Genomic DNA, 26,869 nt, shown 5'->3' on the forward strand with positions numbered 1-26,869 from the left:
CATTTATCCTTCCAACAGAGTCCATTTTATGTCACTAGATGCGTCCTTTGTGTTGTAGTCAGTATTTGCAAGGGAAACAGATTTAATGCAGACACAGAAATTTACAAGATTAGCTGACAATATCCACCCACAGAGTACAAGAGATCTTCACAGATACTAGAGACCTGAAGCATCCAGCCAAGGGCCTGGAGCCTGGGGCAATGTCCCACGCAAGTCCACATCAGAGGCCAAGGAGTCTGCTATGGGAGACTGAAGGGTCTGCACAGAAAGCCCAGGGGCCGGCACTGGAATGTAGAGAGTCTGCACCGGCAGCTGAAAGGCAGTGCCGGAAGCTGAAGAATCTTCTCCAAGAACCAGGAGATGATGCTCCATGCTCAAGGCGAAGGTGAGGACAAGAGCTCCTCCCCAGCGCTCCCACCCCAGAGAACTGCAGCCGTCCTTGGCAAAGGTGAAGACAGAGGCTCAGCCCAAGAGAACAGCCCAAGCTTTTTGGGAGAAAAGCAGCCAGACAAAAATCAGCAGCGCCAAGGCTCTTCCAAGAGAATCAGTGTGAAATCCCTTTTATACGGTCCTCCTTTTATAGTGTTCCAACAACAAGCCCCCTTAATTGGGTCTCCCATGCCCAGAACCACGCTGACTCAATTCAGCTAGGTGCCCCGACTCCAGTTGACAGTCAACAGCCACACTTTGTGACTTCACCCGGGGTGGCCCTTGGGAGTGGAATTTTGGTTGCATTCCCTCTGTAACCTCTCAACTTCTGCCAGGCCCACTTGTGGAATGATAATACTGGCTTTGCTTATTATTTGTGCTAGGATTTATGTGCCTTCTTTTTCAATTCTGCTACAAGTTCTTTTTTTCCTGTTCCAATTACCTGCCAGATTTTCAAGCTGTCCCTTTGTCTCCCAAATACGGAAGCAGAGGTGTTTTACGGTCTCTGCCTGGTAATTGCAGAGCTGGGGGTCTGCTTTTTCTGTGTATCCTATTTGCATGGTCCATCTTCCTAGACCCCAGTCACAGACCGGGCACTGTTCTGAGAGGTACTACAGAGCAGTCGGAGGGTTAGAGGGGTAGAGGGTTATTCATCCTCTGCACACAGGTCCTTCTGGGCTTTCCCAGGATGTGGGCTCAGTTTGAAGTCACCTTCGTCTGTGCACCAGGAGGTGCTGCAGTTAGACAGTGTGCTCTGCCTCAGTTTCTCTATGGCCTCCCACTGTGACACTCTGGCCCACCACAGGGGCTAGTTTAACCACATCTCCCTCTAGTGGACTCTGAGCCTCAGCCGTGATCCCCACTACCCTACAAAGTAGACAAAGCTGGCCCTCCTGAGTGCCCCTTTGGGCCAGCAACCATCCCAGACACAGTGTCCTGAGCCTTTTCACCCGTCCAGAATCTTGTCCCCCTCCCTAGTCTTGGACAGATAACCTTGTCTTTTGTCTCTTTGGTGCTTGCTAAACTGCTCTTTACCATCTCTGCAAGGTTTGCTAGTCCGGCACCACCAGGAGTGGAAATCTGCATTTCTCCATCTCCCTAGTTGTGTGGACTGGGAACATGTCCCTTTACAATGACAGCACTTTCAATTTAGGATGCAAAGTCTTGGTTGAGGAATTTAGAGTCGCTGCTGCCAGAACTCTCGCTCTCTCCAGCACTAATTGGAGCCTGAGCTGCCTTGTGCTACAAGAGTGATCAGGAACCATGCCACATGGCTGGGAAGGGATAGGAAATGAGACAGGACCAGTGCCCCCCCCCACTTGACACCAGGGGAGAAACCACCCTGGCCTCATAACATTAAGAGCCACCCCCCAGGCGCCCACCAAGTGGCCACCACCTCTGCACCTGGAGCAGAGATGGATGCCCCCAAACATCCTTCTACAAAGATGAACCAGGTGGCTTCTGGTGCAGGCCCCTAAGAGTGTCCGGCAGAGTTGCAGGTCGATGGCTGAGATCCAGTCAGGCCCAGGTGATCTGGAGACATGGCTCGTGCAAAACTGTGGACAATCAGCACTGACGCCAGCCCCAAGCGGGAACAGGCTGCTTACAGGGCATGAGTTCCTGGCCCTGCTGGCTCCGTCCTGCATCACAGACTGAAAGAATAAAGACAGAGGAGACCTGAATGGGAACTGCCCAGGAAGGCAGGAAGTCACACTGATTCAGACTTTACATGACAAAGGGGAGAAGGCTGGCCTGGTAGTGGAAAGGTGGGAGAGAGCAGAGGCCCCCAAATGCAGACTAGAGCTGTCGTCAACAAAGGACCATTGCAGATGCCAAGGACTGTCATGCTACACATGGGGCATCAGGAGCAGCAGGCAGGAAGCAGCATATGTAACAGCATCTCTGAACTGCCCCTTCCTCAGGCTGGAACCAGGAGGAAAAGAACAGACAGTTCATCAGACACTGAGGTCACTGTGTACAGAGAGAGGCCCAGCTAGAGAACATTGTGAGAGGACCACCTGAGAACAGAGGGAGAGAGGGCACCTGGGGATGGGTGGGTAGAGAAGACCTCCTGGCAGAGACCTGGGACAGTTCATTCCCCCAGCCCCTGCCCTTTGACATGACCTTTGCCCTGGGACCTCTCTCCCAAACATCTGAACTGGATGCTCTGGGTGTTTACCTTTCAAACCATTTCTCCCACCAAACCTCAGAATTTTCATATTTGACTCCCTAAACCTGATTACGGAGATGTTTGAGGTTTTCACTTTTTCCCACCATTGTGTGTGTAGGACACATCATCGTGAAACAATGAGACCCCATGCATTCTAGAGCTGATGGCCATGCCCATAGTCATCAAGTGGGGGGACTGTCCTGCGTACCCCACCATCTCCTGCTTTTGTCCACAAGTACGTTATTCTCAAGTGTCCCTGGGTTTACAGGAAACTGAATCCCACCCTCAGTGGATCTGGTAGGCATGAGCTGATACAGTCAGCACCTCTCATCATGCGGATCATGCGGGCAGGTGGCGGTAGCTGGCGAAGCATGGACCTGTTGAAGTCAGGGAGCAGAGGTGGGGAGGATGCCTCAGCTGAGGGGTGGAGAGGCAGCGAGGGGACCACCTAGGAAGGGGATTCAGGATGCTTGGCAGCCAGAGGTGGCAACAGGTAAATGGAGGCTTGGTGAAGGACAGACCCAGCTGCAGGAGCCCAGCCAGGTGCAGGAGCCACATGGGCTTTGTAGACAAATCAGTCGGAAAACATCACTGGGGAGTAAGATGGCCCCGTGCACTGCATCACATGGCAGATTTGAACTTGTGTCAGGCAGAAGTGTGGCAGCCACTCAGTGCTCATGAGTCTGCAAAGTCACCAGGTGATCTCTGTCCCTGTCCCTATTTTCTTCTCCCTCTGCCTCTCCCTCTCCCTCTGCCTCTCCCTCTCCCTCTCCCTGTCCCTCTCTCTCTCTCTCTCTCTTTCCCTGTCTCTTTATGTGCATATTTAATATGCTGATTGTAGCATCTGAGATCTGCTTTGCAACTTCTGGATTTGCACCGTTCCTCATAAATATTAATGATCTGGGGCAGCCAAGACAAATCAGATTTCTGACCTTTTTTCTCCCCTTTGGAACCCATGCTGCAGCTAAATCCCTGATTGTAAATTGTTTGGGTGAATAAATGAACAAATACATCATGTCTGGTTTTTTCCCTGAGACATTTTGGAGGGATTTTTTTAGTTACAGATGAGGCACTGTCTCAATAATTAGTGTCGTGGTTTTGTGATCATGTGGCTATAGCAAAGAGAGCACTCATGTTGATTGCACAAGAGCAGCATCCGTGCACTCCCCACGCGTTTGGAATTGGGGTTGAAATTGCATTGTACTGAGCTGCAGAGGCTTCCTCTGGACTAGTGGTGGCCTCTGGGGACATTTCCCATGTGTAGCCCTATTCTGTACAATCCGTGGCTGAAGCTGCCAGGGTGCAGCAAGCACCCTGCCTTAGTCACTTTCCTTGTCACTGAGACCAATACCCTACACCAACGATCCTTAGAGGAGAGGATTGTTTTCTCTCACATTCTTTAGAGGGTTCAGTCCATGGTCAGCTGGCTCCAAGACACAGAGGTCATGGTGGAAGAGTCTGGACATGGACCACTGCTCACACCATGGCAACCAGGAAGCAGGGAGAGAGGGAGGAGCACCCTTCCAGATCACACCCCCGTGACCCCCTCCTCCAACAGACCCCGCCTCCCAAGAGCACACTCAGCCCTGAGTCCATCAGCTGATCTACCAGTGAGTGTGGCATCGCCATGATCCAGTCACCTTCCAAAAGTCCCTCTTCTGAGCTGTTGGGGTTATTGCAGATGCAACCCACAGCACCTCTGAAGGCAGAGCCGCCCACCTGGCTCGCCTGCATCTCTGAAGATCGAGGCCTTCTACACACCTGGCTCCAGGGAACAAGTGTCAGGGACTGCATGCAGTGCCTAAGTCCAGGCCTCTGTGACCCCAGGCTCACTCGGAGCAGCACTGTGGCCTGGCTGGGCCATTCTCAATCCCACAAAGCTGACCTGTCAGAATCAATGGCCACAGCTGCTGACCTAGCAACGTTTCCCAGACCTCTAAACCCACCCCAACCATGAAGAAGCCATGTGAAACTTTGGCCACATTATCCTCTTGATGAGACCTGAGAGTGACTATCCACCCATCACAGGTCACTTCGAGGGGACATACCCACCAGGCACCACAGCTGCCTACACTGCCCAGGCAGCAACAGAGAGGGATTCCTGCCGGAAGGACACCAGGTGCTTCCACGTGCTCACTATGTGGACAAGACAGGCATCCCAAGTCACAGAACCACAGCCCTGGTGGCAGAGGGCAGCGGTCAGCCACACATGAAGCCACAGGGGCCAGCAGCCCCTAGAGAGCCAGTGACACAGGGGCAGCAGGCTGAGCGTGGATAGGGGGCCCCACCTTCACCTGCTGTGCCCCAGAGCTAGAGCTGGATCAGAGCCTCATGGAGTGTCCAGTTTCCACGCCTCTGGGTGGATATGCTGCCCTCAACTCTCACTGTGACATCAGCACATCATCGCCCACCCAATGGAAAGATGGAAGGAAAGAAAAAGGGAACACGTTTTTAAAAGCTGGCGTCAGATGATGTTTAAGGCAGCAGCATCCCGGGCCCCTTTCAGTGGACAGTTCCTCACATCTAGACGCACCACGCTGGTGCCAGCCCAACACTCAGATCCCAGGGTGTCCACAGAGTAGTCGCTGGTTGGCGGCACATCACAGGGACTCGGGCCTGCATGTCTGCTGTGTGACTTCTATGGGGGAAGGCACTCACGTCCCAAACCCCTCCCTGGGTCCCTCCTTCCTGCCTCCCGTGAGAGTTCTGTGAATTCTAGACACAGAGCAGAGCAAATGTCAGGTTCAGAGCCCTGAAGTCCTGCATGTGGGCGGGACTGGAGAGCTCCGTCGCTCTTCCTGGTGTCATTTCTCCACTCTGCCTGGACACAGGGTGCTCTGCTCCTAACCTGCAGGTCCCCTTGGTTGGGAGTCCCTGGGTACAACTGCCCCTGGCATGCAGCCCTGGGTAGCTCGCTCAGCCTCCTGCGCCTTCTGGGTAAAATTTGAGAAGATGAAGACACAGTCTAGTGCTCACGGAGCTGCCATATGCAGGGGCAGGAGGGGTGGGCCCTGACCACAAGAGGGACAGTGCCGTCTAGCACCCACACAAGCTCTCCTGGTCCTCTTCCGTCACCCTGCACAGAGTCCCATCCCGAGCTGGCCCAGGGGTCGGCTCCCTGTGATTCAGACCTGCTGGTAGCCCCAGGAGAGAGCCCCGCCTCCATGCAGATCCAACCTCAGGCCTCTAGCTGTACCGCATGCCTGGGGCACCCACCCCATAGCTCCCAAAGCCACAGAAGACACCCTTCACACTGGCCCCTGACCCCACCCCAGGAACTCCTATTTAGACCACATAACCCACACTGTGTCGGCCCCTCATCCCCTCCAGCTGGGCGTCTGCTGCACTCCATAGCCCAGCTTACAAGAGAAAGGACTTGGATGTTTTCAGCTTAAGTCCATCCCCAAAGCACAGCAGATAATTGGTAGCAAGTGGGGTTGGAGGGGGAGAGGATGGGGAATGGGAAGCTGGGGGCGCTTGGATGGAGGGGCCCAACCTCTGGGTGCCCAGTGCAGATTCTCAGAGGACTTGGGGCCACAGCACAAGACCCTTAGGCCATCAGCAAGCGCCGCCCGCAGCTTGGTAAAGGGGTGTAACAACTATGCAAGTTCTTAGTTTGTTGATTGACAAACTAAGTCCACCTAAAGTCCATGTAAAGCAAGGCAACAACCACAGGAATGGAAAGAACTTACTCGAAAGAGCACTTTTCCCACAGTGCCCTGAACTTATTGGCTGACAACAAAGAGAAACCCAGGGGACTAATTCAAAGCCCATGACTCAAGACCCTGGAGCGACCAAGGCGATGTTCTCAGGTCCTATAGACTGAGGCAGTGAGAGTGTAATCAGAGGAAACCAGAAACAGAGCAGGTCACGCGTGGGGAACAGCGAATGCTGCCAGCCGGGTCCTTCGGATCTTGTCAGGGTGTAAATGTATTCATTTTTACAGTTACTCATGTAATCAATGATTAAAGGACTAGTCACTGAACAGGCGCCATCCGAGAGAAGTCCTGCTTCGCATGTTTAAATGCTCAGCGTATCCTTAGATATTATTCTGCATAAGTGAATGTAATCAGCAAGTAGGGGAGGCAGGGCAGTGAGTGTAACAGTATCTTGCCATCTGAACGGGTGGGGAAAGTTCCTGCAGATCTGACCATCAGATACTCTGTAGGGCACACTGCCACCTTCAAGCACTCCGCTGTCTGGAAGTTAACCAGTCTGTGTCCAGGGGACTTCTGGTGGCCAACCTTAATAGGCAAATGCTGAGAGTTGAAATTACTCCCTGGGTTTATACACGGTGAGGAAAAGTCACAAAGGCGTAGGGTGGGCGGCTTCCCCGCCAGCATAGTGGGTCCACAGGACTTTTCTCCTCCCCAGCCCTGCCTCTCCAGGTGCTGCTCTGTCACAGCTCCTGACCCCAGAAGCCCATTGGCAGAAACTGGGGCAGAAGACAGAGATGGAGGCCAGAGGTGCCGCTGTCCTCACTCCACCGAGACCTCTCCTGCTCCCCTCCCCCGCCTCCCCAGCTCCAGGGCAAACGAAGCCCCCACCTGGCACACGGCCGAGGCCAGGGTACGTCTCTGATCAGCCGAGGCCAGGATACATCTCTGATCAGCCAAGGCCAGGGTACGTCTCTGATCAACCTCCCATCTCTGTATTCAGGGCACAGAGGGACCCCGGCTTCTGGGCTGGGCAGGAGCTATATAGAGTTGGAGCTGATGTCAGGCCAGCAGCAGCCTCCCGGGGAGACAATGTGTGAGGTCTCACTGTGGAGCCAGACAGAGCCTTGTGCAGGGCCAGGTGTGGGGCCCTGGCTTCACCCTATGGCCCTATGGCAGCTACAACTTAAGGGACAGCATCCTTTCCCCTGAGGTGGACACCTCAGCAGTCTTAACCACATACCTACTGTGTGACCAACCAGGCCAGGCACTGGGGACACAGCAGCAGGCTGCACGCGTAGTTTATTACCCCAGTAGAGACCCCGGCCACAGCTTCAGGGTGCTGCTGGCCGGGAAGGCAGCTGCTGGAGAGTGCACCCTCCCCCCACCACACCCCTGCCCCGAAGCACCCCACCTGTGTCTGCCCAGACCCCAGGGTCTGTCCCTTTCCTAGTCACAGCTGATGACAGGCTCCCAGTGTCCAGCGCCCGCCAGGCCAAGCAGGGAGGATGAGCAAATCCCAGGAAATGCCGCCAGGGTGACAGGAGAAATGGGCAGCACCATGCAGACCACTGCGGTCCCGAGCTCAGCCGCCTGGCAGAGCCTCCACGCTAAGCTCCACCCCAGTCCTTTTATTTTTGATTTTGAGACAGAGCTTCCTTAAGTCACTAAGTTGCCCAGGTTGGGCTCAAACTTGCCATCTCCTGCCTCAGCCTCTCAGAGGGCTGGGACTGCAATCCAGGCTGCCATGCTCAGCAATGCGAGGTGTTTTGGAGCTCAGGTCTCTCTGCCCACATGTTCCCTCACCCCTGCTGGGACAGCCCTCCATGCCGCCACGGAGCTGAGGAGGAGGTGGGACTCCACCTCCTGCTCCCCCTTGGGGCAGGAGGACCTCGGTCCCTCATCCTGCACCTGCTGCAGGGTGTGAGTCACAGGGGTGGGGAATGGGTATGTGCCACACCCTTGCAGTCACGTGTGGTCTTCATCGTGGTGGCCACAGTGTCCTGAGGACCCAGCTCCAGAGTGACCGCTTCCTTGCCCCAAAGCACCCAGGTGAGGAAAGAGACAGCTGGAGCCACTTCCCACAGCAGTAGTCCAGGGGTCAGGCTCTGGAAGCAAGGCCTGCAGCATCGCTGCTGTGAGGACCCCAAGGCCATAGCGTCCCGACCCCAGAACCACGGGGCTCAGCCTGGCTCTCTACTCTTTGCAGCATCTCTGACACACAGGCTTTTGCCTACCCTGCCCCTCAGGGATCCGCAAAGCTGGAGCAGAGAAGGACCTCCTTGCTGTGAGTTTCATTCCCTTCGAGGTTACCCCAATCCTTTGGAGCTGGAGAGAGATGTGCCATGTCGGTGTCCCTCCCACCGTGCGGACAGCCTGTGCCCTCTGCATAATAGAGCTAATGGAGTAGTTTAGGCCCTGAAAATAGCCACAGTGACCTTTTCTTCCTGCTGGAAGTCTCTTCTGCCTCTCGTCCCCTACACCTTGTGTGTGTATGCATACGCATTTGCGCTCATGTGTGTGACACCAAACTCCTGTAACCCAGTGACCTCAGCATCTACCCAGCGCCTCCCAAATTTAAGCAACAAGAGCACAACATAAATCAAGGCTTGGAGGGACTCACACACACCCTTCTCCAGCCATAGCAGGCTCTCAGGGAGCAGGGCAGTCTCCCCTCACGCTGGTGGGGTGAGGTGGGACACCCCCCGCAGGCTGAGCTGCCAATAGCATCTTCATGGTGTTTGCAATGGGAAGTGAGCCTGTGTCAGGCTGACCTCGCCTCATCTATCCCAGGATCCTCCAGTCGGGGTGGAGAAACCTGGCCAGGGCTGGACCCCGCATCTGTGTGCCCCGCCCCCCACAGGCAGAGTGGTAACACAGGACCCTCCTGCCTTGCATATGGTGGTCACTGTCGTGGTGAAGTCCCTTCTCTTTGGGTTTCTGCTATGAAGAGAACCAGAGGACAGCACATCCCCATGGGGCATTCATCCCACCTCTTTCTGGCCCCAGTACTTAGGAAGCAACAAGACAAATAGGATGGAGGTCAGAGGTCACTGTACCTGACCACAGAGCAACTCTGCATGTGGCAGGCATTGCCTGGAGCATACGGAGAGGGGAAGAGCAGCAGGTGCAGAGCTGGGACTCCTGTCAACATCCTCGGGCCTTGCTTCTTACAGGACCGGGGCTGAGGCAGGAGCACAGAGACTGACTTCCTTCCCAAGGGGCAGCGCAGTGAAGGGAAAGACAGGTTTGGATGGAGCCAAGAAGCCAGGAAACCGCCTCCCCTTCCCCTGTTGCCCACAACTCCATATCTCAGAGAACCTCCTGGCAGGGAGCACTGTGGCAACAGCAAGAAAGCATCTGTGCACACTCATACACAACCACGTGCACAAGCACACCTTCACACACACAAGCCTGTGCCCACACACATACAGTTTCAGAACTGTATGCAGACCTTGTTTTCACTTTTCATGTCTGGGAGTCAAGTAGACAGTGTTGTCACTGCAAAATTGTCACCATGGTTTCACTCTGTTTCACTCTCCACACTTCAAACACACTGCATCATTGCTGCCACTTTCTGAAGCAGCTCGGGAGTCCTCTTTTGTGAGGACTTTACTTGCTGTCCTGGATGCCTCCATCATTATTTTGACTTTGGAAGCAGCTAGAAGCCCCTTTGTGCCAGATCCGGTGAATAAGGTGGATGAAGGCACAGCATCATGTTTTTGTTTGACGGAAATTCCCATAAATGTTTTGCATCAGTTCAGGACATTGAGGCAACTAAGAAAAGATACTCACAAAAGAGGGCTTCTAGAACTGCTCCAGAAAGTTGCAAGAATGGTGGGATAAGTGTGTTGGAACCAAGGGAGAGGGTTTTGAGGGAACTTAGGGCAATGTATCTTTTGCTATAATAATTTTTAAATGTAAGCATTCATCATAGTTTTTGATCAGGCCTTGTGTCGTTCTCCTTCGGCCTGAAGCATTGCTGTAATAGTTCTTCTGGACCCAGGTTTGCTGGCAGTGGGTTCCCTCAGCTATGTGAGACAAAGCGTCCTCAGCTTTCCAAGGCCTCTTCCTCAGGAGCGGCTCTCGGCTGGCAGGTTTGCTCACCTGTGTGTCCCCTCCCTGCCCTGTGGCATCCTTAGGTCTCTTAGAGGATGACTCCTGTCACCTTCATCCTCATTCAAAGGAGATGACCCACACAGAAACAGAGAGAAAAGACTGGAGGAAAAAAGCCCCAGGTTGGAGACTGTGTCCTGGGGTCACATGGTAACAGCGTCAGGAGCTGGCCGGCTTGCAGCTCACTGTGGCGGAAGTGGTCGTGGTGGGGCCCGAGGCGGCCTCAGCGGCTTCCTAAGAAGAGGTTGATAATCCAACTGGCACCCTCACCTTGTCCCACTGTGTGACACCTGTGCTACATCAGGTCACAGCCATTCTCACCCACAGACGCTAGCACTGTACTCTCTGACTTCCCGGCCTCCAGAGACGTGAGCCACGGCACCTCCATTCTTCACCAATCACCAGGCCCGGGCATTGTGACACCGAGACAGGAAGTGAGTAAAGACACAGGGTGGCCAACTGACCTCAGTATTCTCCCGACAGAAGGGGCCGTCTCCTGCACAGTGACCAGGACATACTGTACTCCACTGCATGGCTCTGTCTGACATCGTGCACAGAATCAGGGAGAGGGAAGTGGAACCAAGCCTTCCAGACTCCGTTCCTGTGTGAGGCAAGGTGCATCATCAAGTTCCAGAGGAGGAAACTGAGGCCTGAGAGTCTAACGTGGACCCAAAAGCCCAGCAGCTAATGCAGGTTCAGAACCCTGCTCTGAGAGGCACGAGGAGGAGGTGGTTCCCACATTGGGATGACCCCATACCACTTCTGTCAAGTCCTAGTCACAATCTGTGTCCTCCCTACTGAGTGTACAGGACAGAATCTTACAGGAAGCCTGCTCCCAGTGCTCTGATAAAGCGCAGGTTTTTACTGAAGACAGCCACCTGGTAATGGCTTCAAAACAGCCACAGACCTAGCAGCCTGAAGCAGCCCCACTCTGGGACATTTGGGACCTCAGCTGGAGACATTCAAGGCTGGGGTGACTTGAGAGTCAGAGGCTCAGATACCTGCAGCTATAGTCACCATCTGCTCGGGACCCTGTGCTGGCGACCAGCTGGAGCTCCAGCTGGCCCATGTCTGTGGGATGGCCCAGGCCATGTCTCTTTGGGCCAGCTGTGTCCTTGTCATAGCAGTCAGCTGCTCCTACACGCTAACATCCCTGGAGCCATAGGTGTCACTCTGCTGACTCTGCTAGTCAGGGAAGTGGGGGACGAAACAAGAACATTAGGGGCGGGAGCATGGGTTGAGGAATTGTGGCAGCTCTCTGGGGTGAGCCTGCATTCCCCAGACAGAGGAGAGCAGTGCACGCCACACATCTGCCCTCAAATCCCCAGGAAAATGATGACAGGACAACTTTCCTTCTGAAATATTTTACCCAGAAAGAACATCCTGTTTCAGATTAATAAGACTTCTGAGACCTACAGTGCCTCTAGTGTCTGCATATGTGGCATTATTCCAGAAAAGGTAAAGGGAGCTTTTACCCCAAAGCTATCCCATCCATGATCCGCTCTGGCCAGGAGCAGAGAGGACCAGGATGAGCACCTCGCACCTCTTCAATCAGCACAGCAGGCGTCCCACTGGCCAGGCTGAGCCCCAGCAGGCAGCTCTGAGTGACTCTGAGGCAAGCTAAGACAGCGACATCCTGCAAATGTCAGGGTAGGAGCAGCAGAAACATCTCAGCCAGAGTGGCCCCCAAGTCTTTGCTCGCCTCCAGCTCAGCCACTGCGCATTCTGAGAGCAAAAGAGAAGACAGATAAGAAGAAGTAGGGAGGCGATCTTTCTCAGATGGGAAAGCAACCAAGAGATGGAGAGAGGAGGAGGGGAAGGGGAGGTAAAAACTGAGACATGTTGTGCAATGCACCACCTCCCTACAAGGAACATGAGCAGTATGCACTGCAAAATGGACTAATAAATAAAAGGAAAGTGCCAGGAAAGCTTACTGGATTCACCGCAGCCCTTTAAGAGAAAAATGTACTGCACAGTAAGCAAGTGCATTGCACTGCAGAGCCTGGGGCTGGTGGGCTGGCCCCGGCAGCATGGACTTGGCAGTCTCCATTGGAAAGTGTCCATTACACACGCGCCAACCCAGGCGTGCTGCGGTGCCGTGTTCCTAAGTTGGCACTCTGCTTGCTCATGTGTTTTCCAATCCTTTTGCCACTGGTCCCAGCTGTTGGCTGATCTGCTGGTGTCTCCTTCCTTTCCATTCACAGCTGAAGCAGTGATCTTTACTATGCTCTTGATGGGGAAACTCTGCTCTGGAGAAGGGAGGAAAGTCCAAGGCCACTGCACACCCCAAAGAATGACTGAATGTCAGAGGACTTCCCCTCCCGCGCTCTACTGTCAGGAGCAAACCTCACTTGGGGCTGGGGCTTAAATTCCTCTCTTTGTGGAAAAGTACACAGGAGCCCCGTAGCCAAGAAGGGAGGTGAAAATAAGGACATCAGAGAAATTTGAAGGCTCTGGGACCTAACTACAATAAATATCAAATATGTTCCAACTCCTCAGTACATTAACATGAACACCCTCCTCCCCGTACCAGCTGTCCTGTCTTCAACAAAATCTTGTAACATGTTCTAAAAGTCAGGAGAAGCCTGAGGGGACCAGGGAATCAGTAGAACCAAGCTCAGCCTTGGCTCGGAACTTGGAGTCCTCCCACAGACAGGGAAGTAAAGACAACCGCGATCGTGGAAAAGTAGGCATCATGCAGGAATGTGGGTAACATCGGCAGAAAGATGAAAACTGTAAAAAGAAATGCTAGAAATAAAAAGTAACTGATGGGGTTCCTTGCTGCAGACCTGAGTCCTCACAGAAGTAGAGAATCATGTTGTGGGGCTCACAGGGTGGCTTAGCACAGCAGGTAGAGGAAAGAATCAGTGACCTTGGAGAGGTTCAAAGCAGGGAAAAAAAGACTGGAGGAAACCAACAGAATGCAAAGCCCAAGACCGGTGGGGCAGTAGGAGGGGCCGTGTGTGTGCCTGGCACTGCTGAAGGACTGTTTAGAGACCTCACTGTGAGGTCCCAGATGCTGAACATAGTGCTGAAAAGCGGAGAGAGCACTAGAAGAACAAGAACAAAACACAGCAAACAACCAGGAAAATCTAGCTGCATCACACTGAAACTGTAGGAAATTGAAAGCAGAGAGAAATCTAAAAGACAGATGTCTCCAAAAGAAGTGGGTAGGGAGACACCTGACCCGCGGGAAACGAGGATGAAGGTGACAGGAGTCATCCTCTCAGAGACCTAAGGATGCCACAGGGCAGGGAGGGGACACACAGGTGAGCAAACCTGCCAGCCGAGAGCCGCTCCTGAGGAAGAGGCCTTGGAAAGCTGAGGACACTTTGTCTCACATAGCTGAGGGAACCCACTGCCAGCAAACCTGGGTCCAGAAGAACTATTACAGCAACGCTTCGGGCAGAAGGAGAATAACACAAGGCCTGGTCAAAAACTATGATGAATGCTTACATTTAGAAATTATTATAGCAAAAGATACATTGCCCTAAGTTCCCTCAAAACCCTCTCCCTTGGTTCCAACACACTTATCCCATCATTCTTGCAACTTTCTGGAGCAGTTCTAGAAGCCTCTTTTGTGAGTATCTTTTCTTAATTGCCTCAATGTCCTGAATTGATGCAAAAGATTTATGGGAATTTCCGTCAAACAAAAACATGACGCTGTGCCTTCATCCATCTAATTCACCGGATCTGGCACAAAGGGGCTTCTAGCTGCTTCCAAAGTCAAAATAACGATGGAGGCATCCAGGACAGCAAGTAAAGTCCTCACAAAAGAGGACTCCCGAGCTGCTTCAGAAAGTGGCTGCAATGATGCAGTGTGTTTGAAGTGAGGAGAGTAACGGTAATGCATCTTTCACTATAATCTTTTTAATTCACATTTCAAATATTTAGAAACTTGTATCTACATAAAGAAAGGAAGGAGGAAACAAGTGAAATATAATCTTACTCTTAATTTATCTGGAATATAACTGTATGCACAGTACTAGCCAGAGTGCATGCGTGAGAATAAAAAGAAACAACAGGTGTCAGGGAGGAGTGGAAAGCATTCTGCTGCAGGGAAGCCTGTGCAGGGGAGGGGGGATCCTTACACTTGGGTAAGTTTAAGTGCACACTGTAAGCCTTGGGTAGCCACTAAACTACAGGTTTTTTAAAAAGTAGTATAAGTCATACAATGGAGGAGATAAAATGGAATCATATAAAAGGCTCAGCGGAAACCAGAGAAGGTGGAAAACAAAACAGAACAAAGACAACAAGCATGCAAGGTGAGGACTGTCACTCTGGCTGCATGAATCACCCCTTAAGTTCCAGTGTTCTGGGCATGGTAGAGCTTGTCAGCCTGGAAATAGAGAGACAGAGGCAGAGACAGAGGCAGAGACAGAGACACACAGAGAGACAGGGAAGGAAGGTGGGAGGGAAAGAGAGAAGGAGAGAGACAAAGACAGAGAGAGAGGGGTCCGTCTGTAAGCTGTTGCAAGGACCTCCACTTTAGCTGTAAAGACTGGGATAGATTGAAAGCAAAGGGATAGAAAAAGGTGCATGGGGCTGGTAGGAATAAAAACGGCTGGAATGGCTGCAGTGACTTCAGACAAAACTGACTTCAGAACAAGGAAGAGTACAAGGATTTTGTAGGCTGCAGCAGGATGAGCTTGAGTTTGAGGACAGCATGAGCTGGCAACTAGGCAAGACTCTTGTCTCAAAATAAAATCTCAAAAGGAGGATGAGAGGTAGGGATTGCTCACTGGGTTCAATCCCAGTACTACAAAACAAATTGTCAATTCTCCAAGAAGATGAAACAGCACTGAACACCTGTGCTCTCAGCACCCTGTCACAGTGAGGCAGAGGCTGAGGGAGCTGAAAGGGGATGGGGATGTGATTCCGGATAGAGGTTGTGAGCCTTCATTGTGACAAGTCAACCTGACTAGAGTAAGAACAGCCCAGCCCATTAGTAAACTCTGGGTATGTATGTGGTGATTGACATGCAAAACAGCCAACTGAGGAGGGAGACCCACCCACATGTGTGTGGCACCAACCAATAGGCTTGGAGCCTGCATAGAATAAAAAGAGAAAGTAGGCAGTGTTCTCTTTTCCTGATTGCTCAAAACTCAGGGGCATCTAAGGGGACCTGAAGACATGACCCCACTGTCTAGCATAAGTGCACAGTGGAATACAGTTATGTAACCATGACTTAGCACAGGTAAACATGCATGTGCTGGTTACGGTACTATGTAAGAATGTAAATGTGAGATAACGACCTGTATAAGAACTACACAATAAAGGCACAGGCTGCTCTTGTGCTCTTCTGCTCTTCTGCTCTGCTCTGCTACTTACTGCCTGCAGTTGTTGCTGATGTCTTGCACACGTGCTTTAACCTGGAATCTCACCCCCTGAAAATTTCCCTTGGGCCCCTGAGGGGACCAACATGTTGATTTCCAGTCCCTTCAGGCTTCTGATATAGATTCACACCTGTGATTCTGCAGTGAGCTCAGCCTTCAACCTTTAGCTGTTGCTAGATCCTGTGGCTTCCCTTGTATAGATTGTCATTTTGAGTTCTTCTATCTCTGATCCACAGAGCACCATTTTGGATTCTTCCGTCTCATCCTGCAAGCTGACCTCATAAATCCCTGTATAATTATATGATTATATAATTATATTCCATGTTGTCTAAGTTACTTTTCTTGATGCTGAGCATCAATAACCAATATCCAACAGCCAACATCCAAAGTTAAAAGAGGAAAGGTTTATTTCAGTTCACAGTTTGTAGAGGTTTCAGTCCATGCTTGGCTGGCTCCCAGGCAGCGTGGCCTGGCAGAGGGGCATTGCAGAAGAGAAACACCCCTGGCAAATCAGGCAAGAGGCAGCAAAGCAGCAAGCAGCCAGCCTACCTTTCCCTTTTATCCCATTCAGGATACCAGCCTTTTGGATGGTACCACCCAGAACTCTAATAATTCAGGTCAGTGGTCTAATTTAGTACCAGACACCCTTAATCCCAGCATCACACACTCTAGATCCAGCCAGCTTCAAGAAGCCCCACCTACACATGAATGAAGCTTTGGGGGGACAGCTAGATATAAGTAGTAACACATACTGATTCTGTTCTGCTAGTGAACCCTAATAATGCAGAGGTATCCACACCCTTATCAGTATGACAAAGAAGAGAGGTGACACTTAGACCACACTGCCATCACCTTGACCTTCTTGACAACCAAAGCAGATTCCATCCAATGCAAAACATATTCTTCCCAAATGCCCAGGAAATAGTCACCAGGGTACAACTTGTTCTGGGTCACACAACAGTCCTTATAAGATTAAAAAGAATTTTGAAAATTCAAAGTCCATAGTAGATAAGAAAGAAATTAAAGCAGAAATCAGTAACAGAAAAATACCTGAAAATTTCTTAATTTCTTAGAACTTAGAGCCATACTGCTTTTTTAACCTATGTGTCGAAGAATAAACCTCAAGAAAAACTTTAAAATATTTTGAATGAAATTAAAATGAAAATAATGGAACTTATGAGATATAGTGAAAGCGGAGCTTATAGGAAAATCTGTAGCATTAAATGTATGTTTCAGACAAGAAGGATCTAAAATCTACTTCAGCTTCTATCTTAGGAAACTAGGTAAATAAGAACAAATTATTGTAAAACATGAATGAAATAAAATTAGAGAAGATATCAATAACATCGACAATAGACAAGAATAGAGAAAAATCAACAAAACCATAGGTCAGTCTTTTTAAAAAAGATTTGAAAAGAAAAATGAGTAACATTTGAAAGATCGGTCCAATTAGTGACCTCCAACCTGGCTAATGAGAGACGGGATGCAGGACCCGCCATCAGTACTGGGCAGGCTCTGTAAACAAAGGTGCATAAGATGGGCTGACCAGCTCCTGGCCACAGTGCCAGGCCAGTGGGTGGTGGATGGGCGCTGTGCATGGGATGCTGGCCCCCGTCCTTCCTGCATGGGGACCGTCAGGAGTGCCTACAGGCCTCAAGTGCCCGGTGCCACTCTTCAGTGTCTGCGGCCTCTGTGAAGGCTGAGCGGGTGCTCGGGGTTAAAATGCCCTGCCTGAGGAGCACAGACTGCTCATGCTGTGGCCCCACATTCTGAGGTCCTTTGAGCAAAGGAAATTTTACCTGTGTGGGGCATTCTCTCATGGACCTTTCTGTAGTTAAACAAAAGGAAGGCTCCCTCCATGCTGGGACTACTGCTGTGTGGACCCCCAGTTGTAAAATTGGTAACAATTACTCAGTTCTCACCAGCAACCAACTGCTTTGCTACCAACTGGAAAGGGGCATCATCAGACTGCTGGGGAACTCGGTATCACTGTCTCTGAGAACAGGGTGAAGGAATTCTGAACTCCTCAGTGTCCCATAACGCCCTGAGGCAGCATCCCTGCAGACTCTCCAAACCTAGTCTCGTATTTGCCTGGCAGGGATCATCACCCTGGACGGCAGTGTGGTGAGAGAAGCAAGAAGAGACCAGGTGACTGCCTTGCCAGTGCTCAGGAGGCTGAGGCAGGAGTGTGCAAGCTCAAGGCCAGCCTGGACTGCTTAGTGAGACCCTGTCTCAGAAAACCTTTGAAAGTGAAAGGAAGGAAGCTCTCTGCTGTACAGTACCTGTAAAAGTTTTATGCACATTGCTAGAACACAGCAAGGATGTTAATCACCTTCGATTCTTTGCTCTTAGGCCTATTAGCCGGGAGCAAGATGACCCCCAGCTGCAGATGAGAAAGCCAAGTGCAGAGGTTTGGAAAGGGGGCCCCAGGTTTGGAAGGAGGACACCGGTGCATTGCCAGCACAGCTGGCTCCCCCACTTCCTTACGCAGAAATTCCCTGGGAAGGAGCAGGAGAGCAGTTAGCACCAGCTGCCAAAGGCCCAGGACAGCCTCCTGATTCTGCCCAAGCCCAGCTGGCCAGGGACAGCTTTGAGGAGTGGGTGCTCTGGGGATGCAGTGCAAGGGTGGGCAAGGGCCATGGCAGGGCCACTGGGTTCTGCAGGGCCCAGAAAGTTCCTGTCCTCCAGCTTGCAAGGCTGTGCTGACGCACGACCACCACCCATCCCAGGGCTGTCAGCCTTGAACACAGTGTTCCTCACTGTTGGATGAATCCACAGAAACATTTTTTGCTCCAGGAAGGCAAGATGTTTGCATTTCAGATAAGCAGAGCCTGACTCATGACTTGAGGAACAGGAAGGACCCCGCCTGGAGCTGACCACCTGACTGCTCGCCCACAGCGCTTTCTTGGCAAGGCCACAAAAATCCACGTCCTGAAAGCCATGCTGACCTGCAGCACCTGTCGCAGAGCCAGGGTGAAGCATGCTTCCAGGCTGCTCCACACGCCGCCACCACTGCGTTTTTCCTTTTCTTCAACAACTAACTTGTAGGCTGACAGCATCTGAAAGCAGAGCCCAAGATCTTGCAAGAGCTTAGACTACTTAGGAGCCAGGACTCCTGAAGACGTGGGCAAAGGGCCACTGATGTCCACCAAGCAGTGTCCTCAGGCAGGGACCCTCAGACAAGACGATGGAGTCTTCACTGGCCCAACGGGACACTGCTGGGCTGGGCCTGCAAGCGAGGACCCAGGGAGCCCACCATCGGCTCACCCCAAGCCTTATCTCTTGGTGGTGGTTTTCTTTAACATCGTTTAACACGGTGGGGATCTACAGGTCTCGAGAAAGTGGGCTGCCTCCTGCCAGAAGGTGTGCTACCCTCCCTGCCTAACTGTAGTTATTTCCACTGATCTAAAGAAATTCTAGTGTGGATTTTCTTTGTAGACATAATCTGTATTTTTAATGAACACCTGGTGACAGAACTTCCTGTGGGACATAGGGTGACGCTTCTACACCTGTACATGATGTGTGATGACCAAGTCAGGGTCATTGGCAGACCCACCACCCCAAACATCGTCCTCTCTGGTTGTTTTCCAAATAGCTGTAGGGGGAGTTTTGAATGTTCCATGAGATTTTATCAACACTGTGCCAGGGGCCCTCGCCTTGTGGGGAGCCCCAGTAACAGGGTGATAATTGGCTGCAGGTGGCTCGGGGGAAAGCCCTCAGGATGCCCTGTGTATTCTCCTTCTGGGATTGGGGGGCAGTGAGCACTTGTGCCCCCACGCAGGCTGCTGAGAGGGAACACGGTCATGAAAACAAGGACGGCTTCCAGCCCCAAGGATGTGCATGCCAGGCTCCCTGCTGGAACAAGTGTGTGAAGCCAACACAGAGCTGCAAAGGGGCTCTGGCATTTCAGAAGGCCCTGGAGGATTCTGCTGTGGCTCCTGAAAGGTTTTTTTCCTTCCTCTTGGTCAGCAAAGTTCCATAGGCTTTGCAGCCCCAAATAATATTTCCCATCATCCCCAGGGCTGTTCCAGCTCTGTTCTGGTCCTCAACCCCCAGGAGAGTCACAGGCGATGCAGGTCTTGTGTTTAATGTGAACATGTGGTGGGGCCCTGCGACCGGGTTAATTCCAGTTATAAATATTCATAAGTACTTGGAGAGGAAGCACTCCTGGAATTGTCTCCGGCCAGTCAAAGCCGGCTTCCAGACCCGGGACGTCCTTGCCTGCAGTCTGGATGGAAGTCACACCACCTCTCTCCTGAGGACACCGTGCAAGCTCCGCCCTCTCTGCCTGGATGCAGGTTCAATTTGCAATGATATGATAGGAGCAGAGCTGCTGGCTGGCAGCTAGTGTCTCATCAGTTCTGTAGTTCAGCTTCTTTACATGCATTAGTGCTTTACTATTTCCTCTGTAAATTGCTACTCAGACCACCTATGGGGTTCCGTCTATTGGCCTGTGAACTCTTCTGCACTCCAGCCTCTCTTCACCCAGGTGCCAAGCTCCCTGGGCACAGGGTGCTTGCAGGGTAGTGCTGGCCCTAGGCCCATGTGAGTGGAGCTCTGTCCCCACACAAAACACTGCTCTTGCATTCTCTCTGCCTCTGCTCCCTGCTTCTGCAGCACAGAGCCTCCCCTGAGGCAGCCATACTTGGTGTCTTGGGGATTTTGAGTCTTTCTTTACCCCAAATGACTCCTTCGTTCCTCCTGGCGGTGTCTGAGTTCCCACCTGGACCACCCGGCGTGGAAACCACTGGTGAGGTTCGGGCGGCTCTGTGCTGGGCACCTCCTCCCTGTCGTCATTTCTCCTGATAAATACTTCAATTTCTAAACTGGAAACAGTTTAGGGTGAGGCTAACCAAAGGCTTAGCGTTTCGTGTGCTTTACTTGTATTACATTCTCACAGTGCACCCATAGTTTGCACAACTGCACCGATGCCACTGTCCCCTCTGCCACACTGTCGGTGCCCTCTGTTCACCAAGGTGGTCCTCGTAGCCCTGAGGTCAAGGGATGGCCAAGGCAGGGCTGAGAGTGTGGCCTGTGTGTTACTGGCCACACACACAACCACTGCCCGAGGCGGGAGCTGAATCTGGTCAGGACCCCAGGACCAGCTCAAGTGTGACCCACGGGCAGGACAATCATGACTGGACATCCATGTGCTCCTTCCACTGGCCTCTGGCAGGTCCCAGGCCCTCCCAGGCACACAACTACTCAAGAACAGAGGCTGCCTTCGAGGGGACTGCCTGTGAGGCATCCCTAGGGATGAGTGTGGTAGGAGGGAGGCAGGTGCTGACCAAGTGGGACTGTCCCTGAATTGTCGCTACATGGTCACAAGAGTCATCACCAGGGGTGGGAAGGTGTCCCATGGCCCCGGAGACCTCTGCCTGCTGGACTCTCCACTACCACCTGTCCTCCAGAGCCCAGAGCAGATGGGGACGGCAAGGTGGCAGCAAAGCCTTGCTCTCTCTATGCCCACACCAGGGTGGTCGCACTGAATTACACTGCAGGGCAGGGTGGCCTGAGAGGCTGGGGGATGAAATGAAACCCAGCTAATTTTGGCTTCATTAACCAATTACAGTGGCCCACAGAAGCTTCTTGTTTCCCAGCTCCTCATTGGCTGCTTCACCTAAACGTCCATGGACATCCACACTCAGGTCCAAGACAAACCCAGGGTGGAGTGGGGCAGAGCCAAGCCTAGGATACACGGAGGTCAGGGGTGAGGGAGGAGCTGTGGGCAGGTGGGGTGCTGCCCAGCACACCAAGAGGTCCCAGACCTCATTAGGACAGGACAGGCAACCAGACTGGCTCTTGAGTCACCTGGACCTGGCCCTCGGCATGCTCAGTGTGGCAACCCCCACTTTGGCTATAAGATGCAGAGATGTCCTGGGCGGTCCATGAGAGTGGGTCAGACATTCTATGGGGACACTGTTGTGCCCTCAGCCTTCACAGCAGCCCTCGGAATTCTCACAGACACATCCACAGGCTCTCCCGGGCCACACTTGCCACTCAGGGATGTGGGAGCCACAGGAGTGGCATGGCCACTCTCAGTGGTGGGGTGGGGTGGGGTGGGATGGGAAAAATGGGCCAGAGCTGGGTCCATGAGGTCAACCACAAAACCCCAAAACAGACCAACATCCACCTCGCAGCCCCAAGACACTGTCTTATTAACCCAAGTCCTCTTGTGTGGCCAAGGGCCCAGGTGGGGTTAATTTACCCAAGGAGGAGTTTCACCAACTGAGACTATGGCAGGGCAAAGACAGTCGGGAGAGGACAGTGCCGTGGCCACCTGACAGCCAGCTATGTACACAACAAGCACCACGCTTCCTAGAGCTGATGAACAGCCTCATGCCCAGGTCTGGGAAAAGAGAGCCCTATTTCCTTCCTCACCTCTCCCTGTTGTAGAGAGTGGTAGGGTAAGCGTGTGCTTGCTGTAGAGACAGCTGAATGTCACACAGATGACAGTCTTGCCCTCACCCTGTGCCGTCTTCCCAGACCCAGCTCCCTTCCGGGAGTATCCCCTCTGGGTTGGTCAAGGCTGGAGGGGACACGGGTGACCCCACACTGCTGGCTCGCTCACCCCCTCACTGTCCGTCCTTCCTCTTCTCCATCTGCAGACAAACAAGGCTGTGGCACAGGGCGACTTCCACCAGGCCAGCACCAGCTCCCGGCGTGCCCTCTTCCTGGCTGTGCTGTCCATCACCATCGGCACAGGCATCTACGTGGGCGTGGCCGTCGCCCTCATCGCCTACCTCTCCAAGAACAACCACCTGTGAGCTTCCCACGGGCACCAGGAGGGACCGGCGTGTCAGGGGCTGCTCGGCAATGGCAGACTGCGCCTGAGGGTGGAGTTTGCACCATGACTCCCCGTTTCCTCCTTTAACTCTGTTGTCATAGCACTGAGTGGGCTCAGCACACGTGGGCTCAAAGCCACTGGCCTCGGGGCTGTCTGGGACAGGTCCAGCTAGTGGATGACAATGCACCGTCTGCACAGCTGCCATGCCTCAAAGGCCACTGCATTAGCAATATACAAACAGTTAAAAAAAAAAAAAAGTATTTATTTTTATGGAACATGGTCAAGGTGCAATAGGCTGAGGGCAGGGGACATCCGCTCTGCTGTCGGTGGCCGTCTGGCTTCTCCACGTCCCCAGCATCCATGGAACTTTTCTCCCAGAAGAAAAGGAAATGGGTCTGGGGACAGAGAGCACAGAACATCTGTGGGGCACCCGGCATCACCATCTGCAGAAGGGTCAAGCCCTGAGGACATGAAGCCAGAAAGACACAGCACCCGTCCCAGGCCCCTCACACCCTCCACGCTGGCCTGAATGTGTTGCTCCACAGCCCCCGCCGCAGCAGTGCGCAGCCTCAAGCTATCAGGGAGGCAGTCACGGTGGGCACCCCAGGCTCCTTGAAAGTGGCCCCACATTGGTACCAGGAACTGGAGGCAGAGGAGCCAGGAAGACACTGGTGCCCCTGACGTGACCGCCCTTGAGGGGCTCGCCCAGTCTTAGGCAATGACGACAACGCCAACTCCAGACTCGAGGCGGGCCTTACTCTGTAGACTCAATGAATCGCTATTTTCTTGTCATTTTTTAAGTGCAACTCTGGCTTTACACTGCTTCAGTTACCAGATGAATGCTGAGAAATAAGTCATCACAGACATCTTAATATCATCTCCCAGCTGTTTTATGGTGTTCATTATTTAACAAAAGTTATCTTTTAGCTTGTGTGTGTGCAACTTTTCTTTCTGGTGCGCAGTGGTGGTGAGGTTCCCTTCTACCAGATCACAGGAGGGAATCCCGACAGCCCTGGCTGCTTCCATGCCACCCTGAGCCATGTTAGTGAGTGTCACCCTGGTACCCTCATAATGCAGAAGCCCTGGCTCCAGGTAGGGTCCACAGGAAGCATCTGAAACTTCCTTCTGCCTGGACCCTGGCACCCCAGCCTAGGGTCCTGGCAATGGGCCTGATGCAGCCTGGGGAATCCAGGGTGCAGTAAAGGTGAGATTCCCCTTTCCTGGCCCGGGACCGCTGGTCAGACTACCCCCACCTGCCACCTTCACCTGACCCTTGCACACTTGATATTATAGAAGTTATTAGCAACAGCTTCCTGAGTCAGATCCCAGCTCCATCTTGCATTTGTCACCCAGAAGGTGAAAAATCCTAAGTCCTCTACATCCTCCCAATGAAGACCACCTAGAAGCCCAGGCATCCTGGATATCCAGGTAAACACCCAACACCCACAGCTTGACAGAGAACAGGGTTATTTTGGTTCATGTTTGTAGAAATTTCAGTCCTTACATGGTCGGCTGGCTCCAAGTCGGGATGGCAGAGGAGCCTGGCTGAGGAATGCTGCTCACGCAGGGCAGCCACGAGCAGACAGCAGAGGGAGGAGCGAGAGAGGGAGATGCACCCTTCCAGGCTGAGCCCAGCGACTGTCCCTTCCAACCAGACCCCACTCCCAACACAGTCAGCTGTGACCCCTACTCTCCAGTCACCTTTTAAAGCCCCACCTTGGAGCACGTGCAGCTTTGGGGGCAGTCTCAACCCAAACAATAACGCCGGAGAGCCAGAGGTCCTGGCCATAGAGGGAGGCGTGGGCCCAAACCAAGCTGGGGTTGAGTCCAGCTGTACCTCTTTCCAGCTGTGCGGTCTTGGATACAGGTCCTGTACCTCTCTGACCTCACTCTGGGACAGGGCAGTCAGTAGGTTCCCCGTGCAGGATTGCTCGGGACACTCAGGGCCTGGAGGGCAGGTGTACATAGATGAAGCATCCTTGGGAGGCCAAGCACAGCTTGCTCAGGTCTTTCCATCTTTCCTCATGACCTCTCAGGCCTCAGCCATCATGGACTGTTATATAAAACGAGCCTCTCTGAGTTGTAATCAACTCTCTCCTGAGTTGATCCATCACAGCTCAAGTCCAGAGCCCACAGCTACAGCTCTTTGGCTATGGCGCTGAGTAGAAACCGCGGCAGTGCGCCCTGCCCAGGGAGGAGGGCCTCACCCCAGAGCTGTGGAGACTCTGAGGCTCCAGTTGCCAGGCAGCTCCCTGTGTCCCCACCGTGTGAGTCATCATGGGCAACATCTGTTGACCTGTGCAACACAGAACCGGAGCCCGGGGAGGCACCGTGCTGTCTCTGCTCTTAGCATGCCGGGGTCAGAGCAGCCAGAGGGGTGCAAGGCTGGCCGTGATGTTCCCAAGCATGGCCTCCAGAAAGCTCCTTCTGAGGCTTCAGACTTCAGCTGCCCAAGGCCAGGGCTGGGCCCTGCCACCCTGCACTGCTGGTCCAAAGGTTCTGCTCATTCCTGTTGAGTGATGGTGGAAGCCAAACCCTCAAGCTCATGGGCCTGCACACAGTTGCCACCCGTCCCCACAAACTCGCAGCTTGAGGCATGAACGTGTCAGTCCACTGAGCACACGTAGGGCAGGACATCTCAGGCCCCACAGGAGTCAGGACTGCAGGGCTGTGATGTCTGGGATGCGGGGCACCTGGGGACTCTAAAGATTTCCCCAAATCCACAGGAAGAGCAGAGGGTGCTGGAACAGACTGGGGAAAAGGCAGCACACTCTGTCTCTGGGGGCTCAGAGGGCAGCCTCCAGGATGGACTGGGAGCCACAGACTGTGTGGGTGGATTCCTTCCAGTTTGTTGTTGCTGCCAGCACCGCTCTTACCCCTGGCTGCTTTGGTTTGTATCTGAAAACTTCTGGGGCTGACAGGTTTCTCAAAGAAGCCTCCAGAGGACCAGCAACAGGGAGATGCAGACAGGGCCGAGCACCTGATCTCAGGCTCTCTCTCAGATCGTTTCTCACATGGGCTGTCACCGGTCCATGGCTACTGTCACGGCCATGCTTGCTGGAGGATCTGGTGGAGGGAGAGTTTCACAGCGGGGTAATGCCAGTCTTACAGGACAGCACAGGGACAAAAGTACAGACTGGGCATGGTGCCCACAGAGGTGTGGGCTAGGCCAGGCCAGAGGCCACTCTCATCCAGGGGCATGCTCTAAGGGCTGAGAGGCAACCCCAAAACGGACCCAACCTCTCCTCCAGGGACATTGCCAGCCTTGCCCTGACCCTACTCTCTCCATAGTCTCAGTTCTGAAGCTAACCGTTCACAGATGCAGCCCTTTTAGTCCAGTGAGTCCACGCCGCTAGGACCCCTGGGGCCTGTGGGCCACCTGCCTCTCCCACTTATCCAGCTCCTAGAAGAAACAGAGATCCCAAGGCCGCCCAGTCCTGGGTGGTGGGCCCACTTCCCCAGGGAGGTCACTGAGTGGCTACAGTGGTCTCATCACTCACCAAAGTGTCACCCACTGAGGTGGGCAGAGTCAGGCAAGATCTCGCTTCCCATGGCCATCAAGATCACCATGAATGGAGTAAGGCAGAGCCTGCAGCATCAGCTCGGTGCTGGCCCTTTAATCCCAAGGTGTAGACATCATTCTCAAATTAGCCACAGGTAGATATGATGATGGTCCTTACAGGGTGAGTGGAAGGTGAGGTGGTTGCCAACTGCCCAGCTCTCTACAGATGTCATCTCTGCCATCCCAGGTCAGTCCATACCCGGAGGGAATGCCACGGCTTGGAGAGGTGACGAGCCTATCCCAGGTCACACAGCTAATAAAACCAGAGCTGGCCTCTGCTCTGTGTGAATCCAGAGTCCGCACTTACTGGCTACAAACTCAACGTGGGCTTCATGGTGTAACTCAGTCTGCTTGCTTCCATTCAGCACACGACAGAGGGATGGCTCTCTGGTTCTCTGCAGGTATCACACAGGTCTGAAACCCTGGGACAAAAGAGACCTGGCCTACTCCCTCCATGGTCCCATGCTGGGCCTTCTGCTCCCCTCCTCTTTCATGGACAGAGTTGATCAACCTGAGAACATCAAAGCCCTGCTTCACATCCAAGGGAAAGCAGGAGGGGCAGCTGCGTGTCTAGAGGACCATCGGGTCACCCAGCGCTGTGGTGGGCCCATCACGTGCCCCTCCTCTGAACTCCCACTACCACCTGCCAAGGGAGGTTAGGGTTCAGTATTTCCACTTCTCAATAGAGAAACTGAGGCTTCTCAGGCCAGCACTTTTCCTGGATGGCAGAGCAAGTTCATGGTGGACCAGGGCCAGGGGTCCTGTCCACGCAGCTCCAGCAGGAGGATGGCTCCCCCACTGGAACTGCTGCCC

The 26,869-nt window shown here is 53.0% G+C and overlaps 1 protein-coding gene across 2 annotated transcripts in view; it reads left to right on the plus strand.

The window, feature by feature from the left end:
* Syndig1 (synapse differentiation inducing 1) overlaps nucleotides 1-23,420 on the plus strand; it is a 95,768-nt gene extending 72,348 nt beyond the window's left edge. The window contains exon 4 of one of the 2 annotated variants that reach the window (XM_005380980.1): nucleotides 22,316-23,420. In XM_005380980.1, the coding sequence (XP_005381037.1) occupies nucleotides 22,316-22,474 (159 nt within the window). In that variant the 3' untranslated portion in view covers nucleotides 22,475-23,420. Of the gene's footprint in view, nucleotides 1-133; nucleotides 3,602-22,315 lie in introns of those variants that run through there. The other variant, XM_013512392.1, reaches the window with a different exon arrangement.
* The last annotated feature ends 3,449 nt before the right edge of the window (nucleotides 23,421-26,869 follow it).

Source organism: Chinchilla lanigera, unplaced genomic scaffold (genome assembly GCF_000276665.1).
Source record: "Chinchilla lanigera isolate Chin_1 unplaced genomic scaffold, ChiLan1.0 scaffold00014, whole genome shotgun sequence".
Taxonomy (NCBI): Eukaryota; Metazoa; Chordata; class Mammalia; order Rodentia; family Chinchillidae; genus Chinchilla; species Chinchilla lanigera.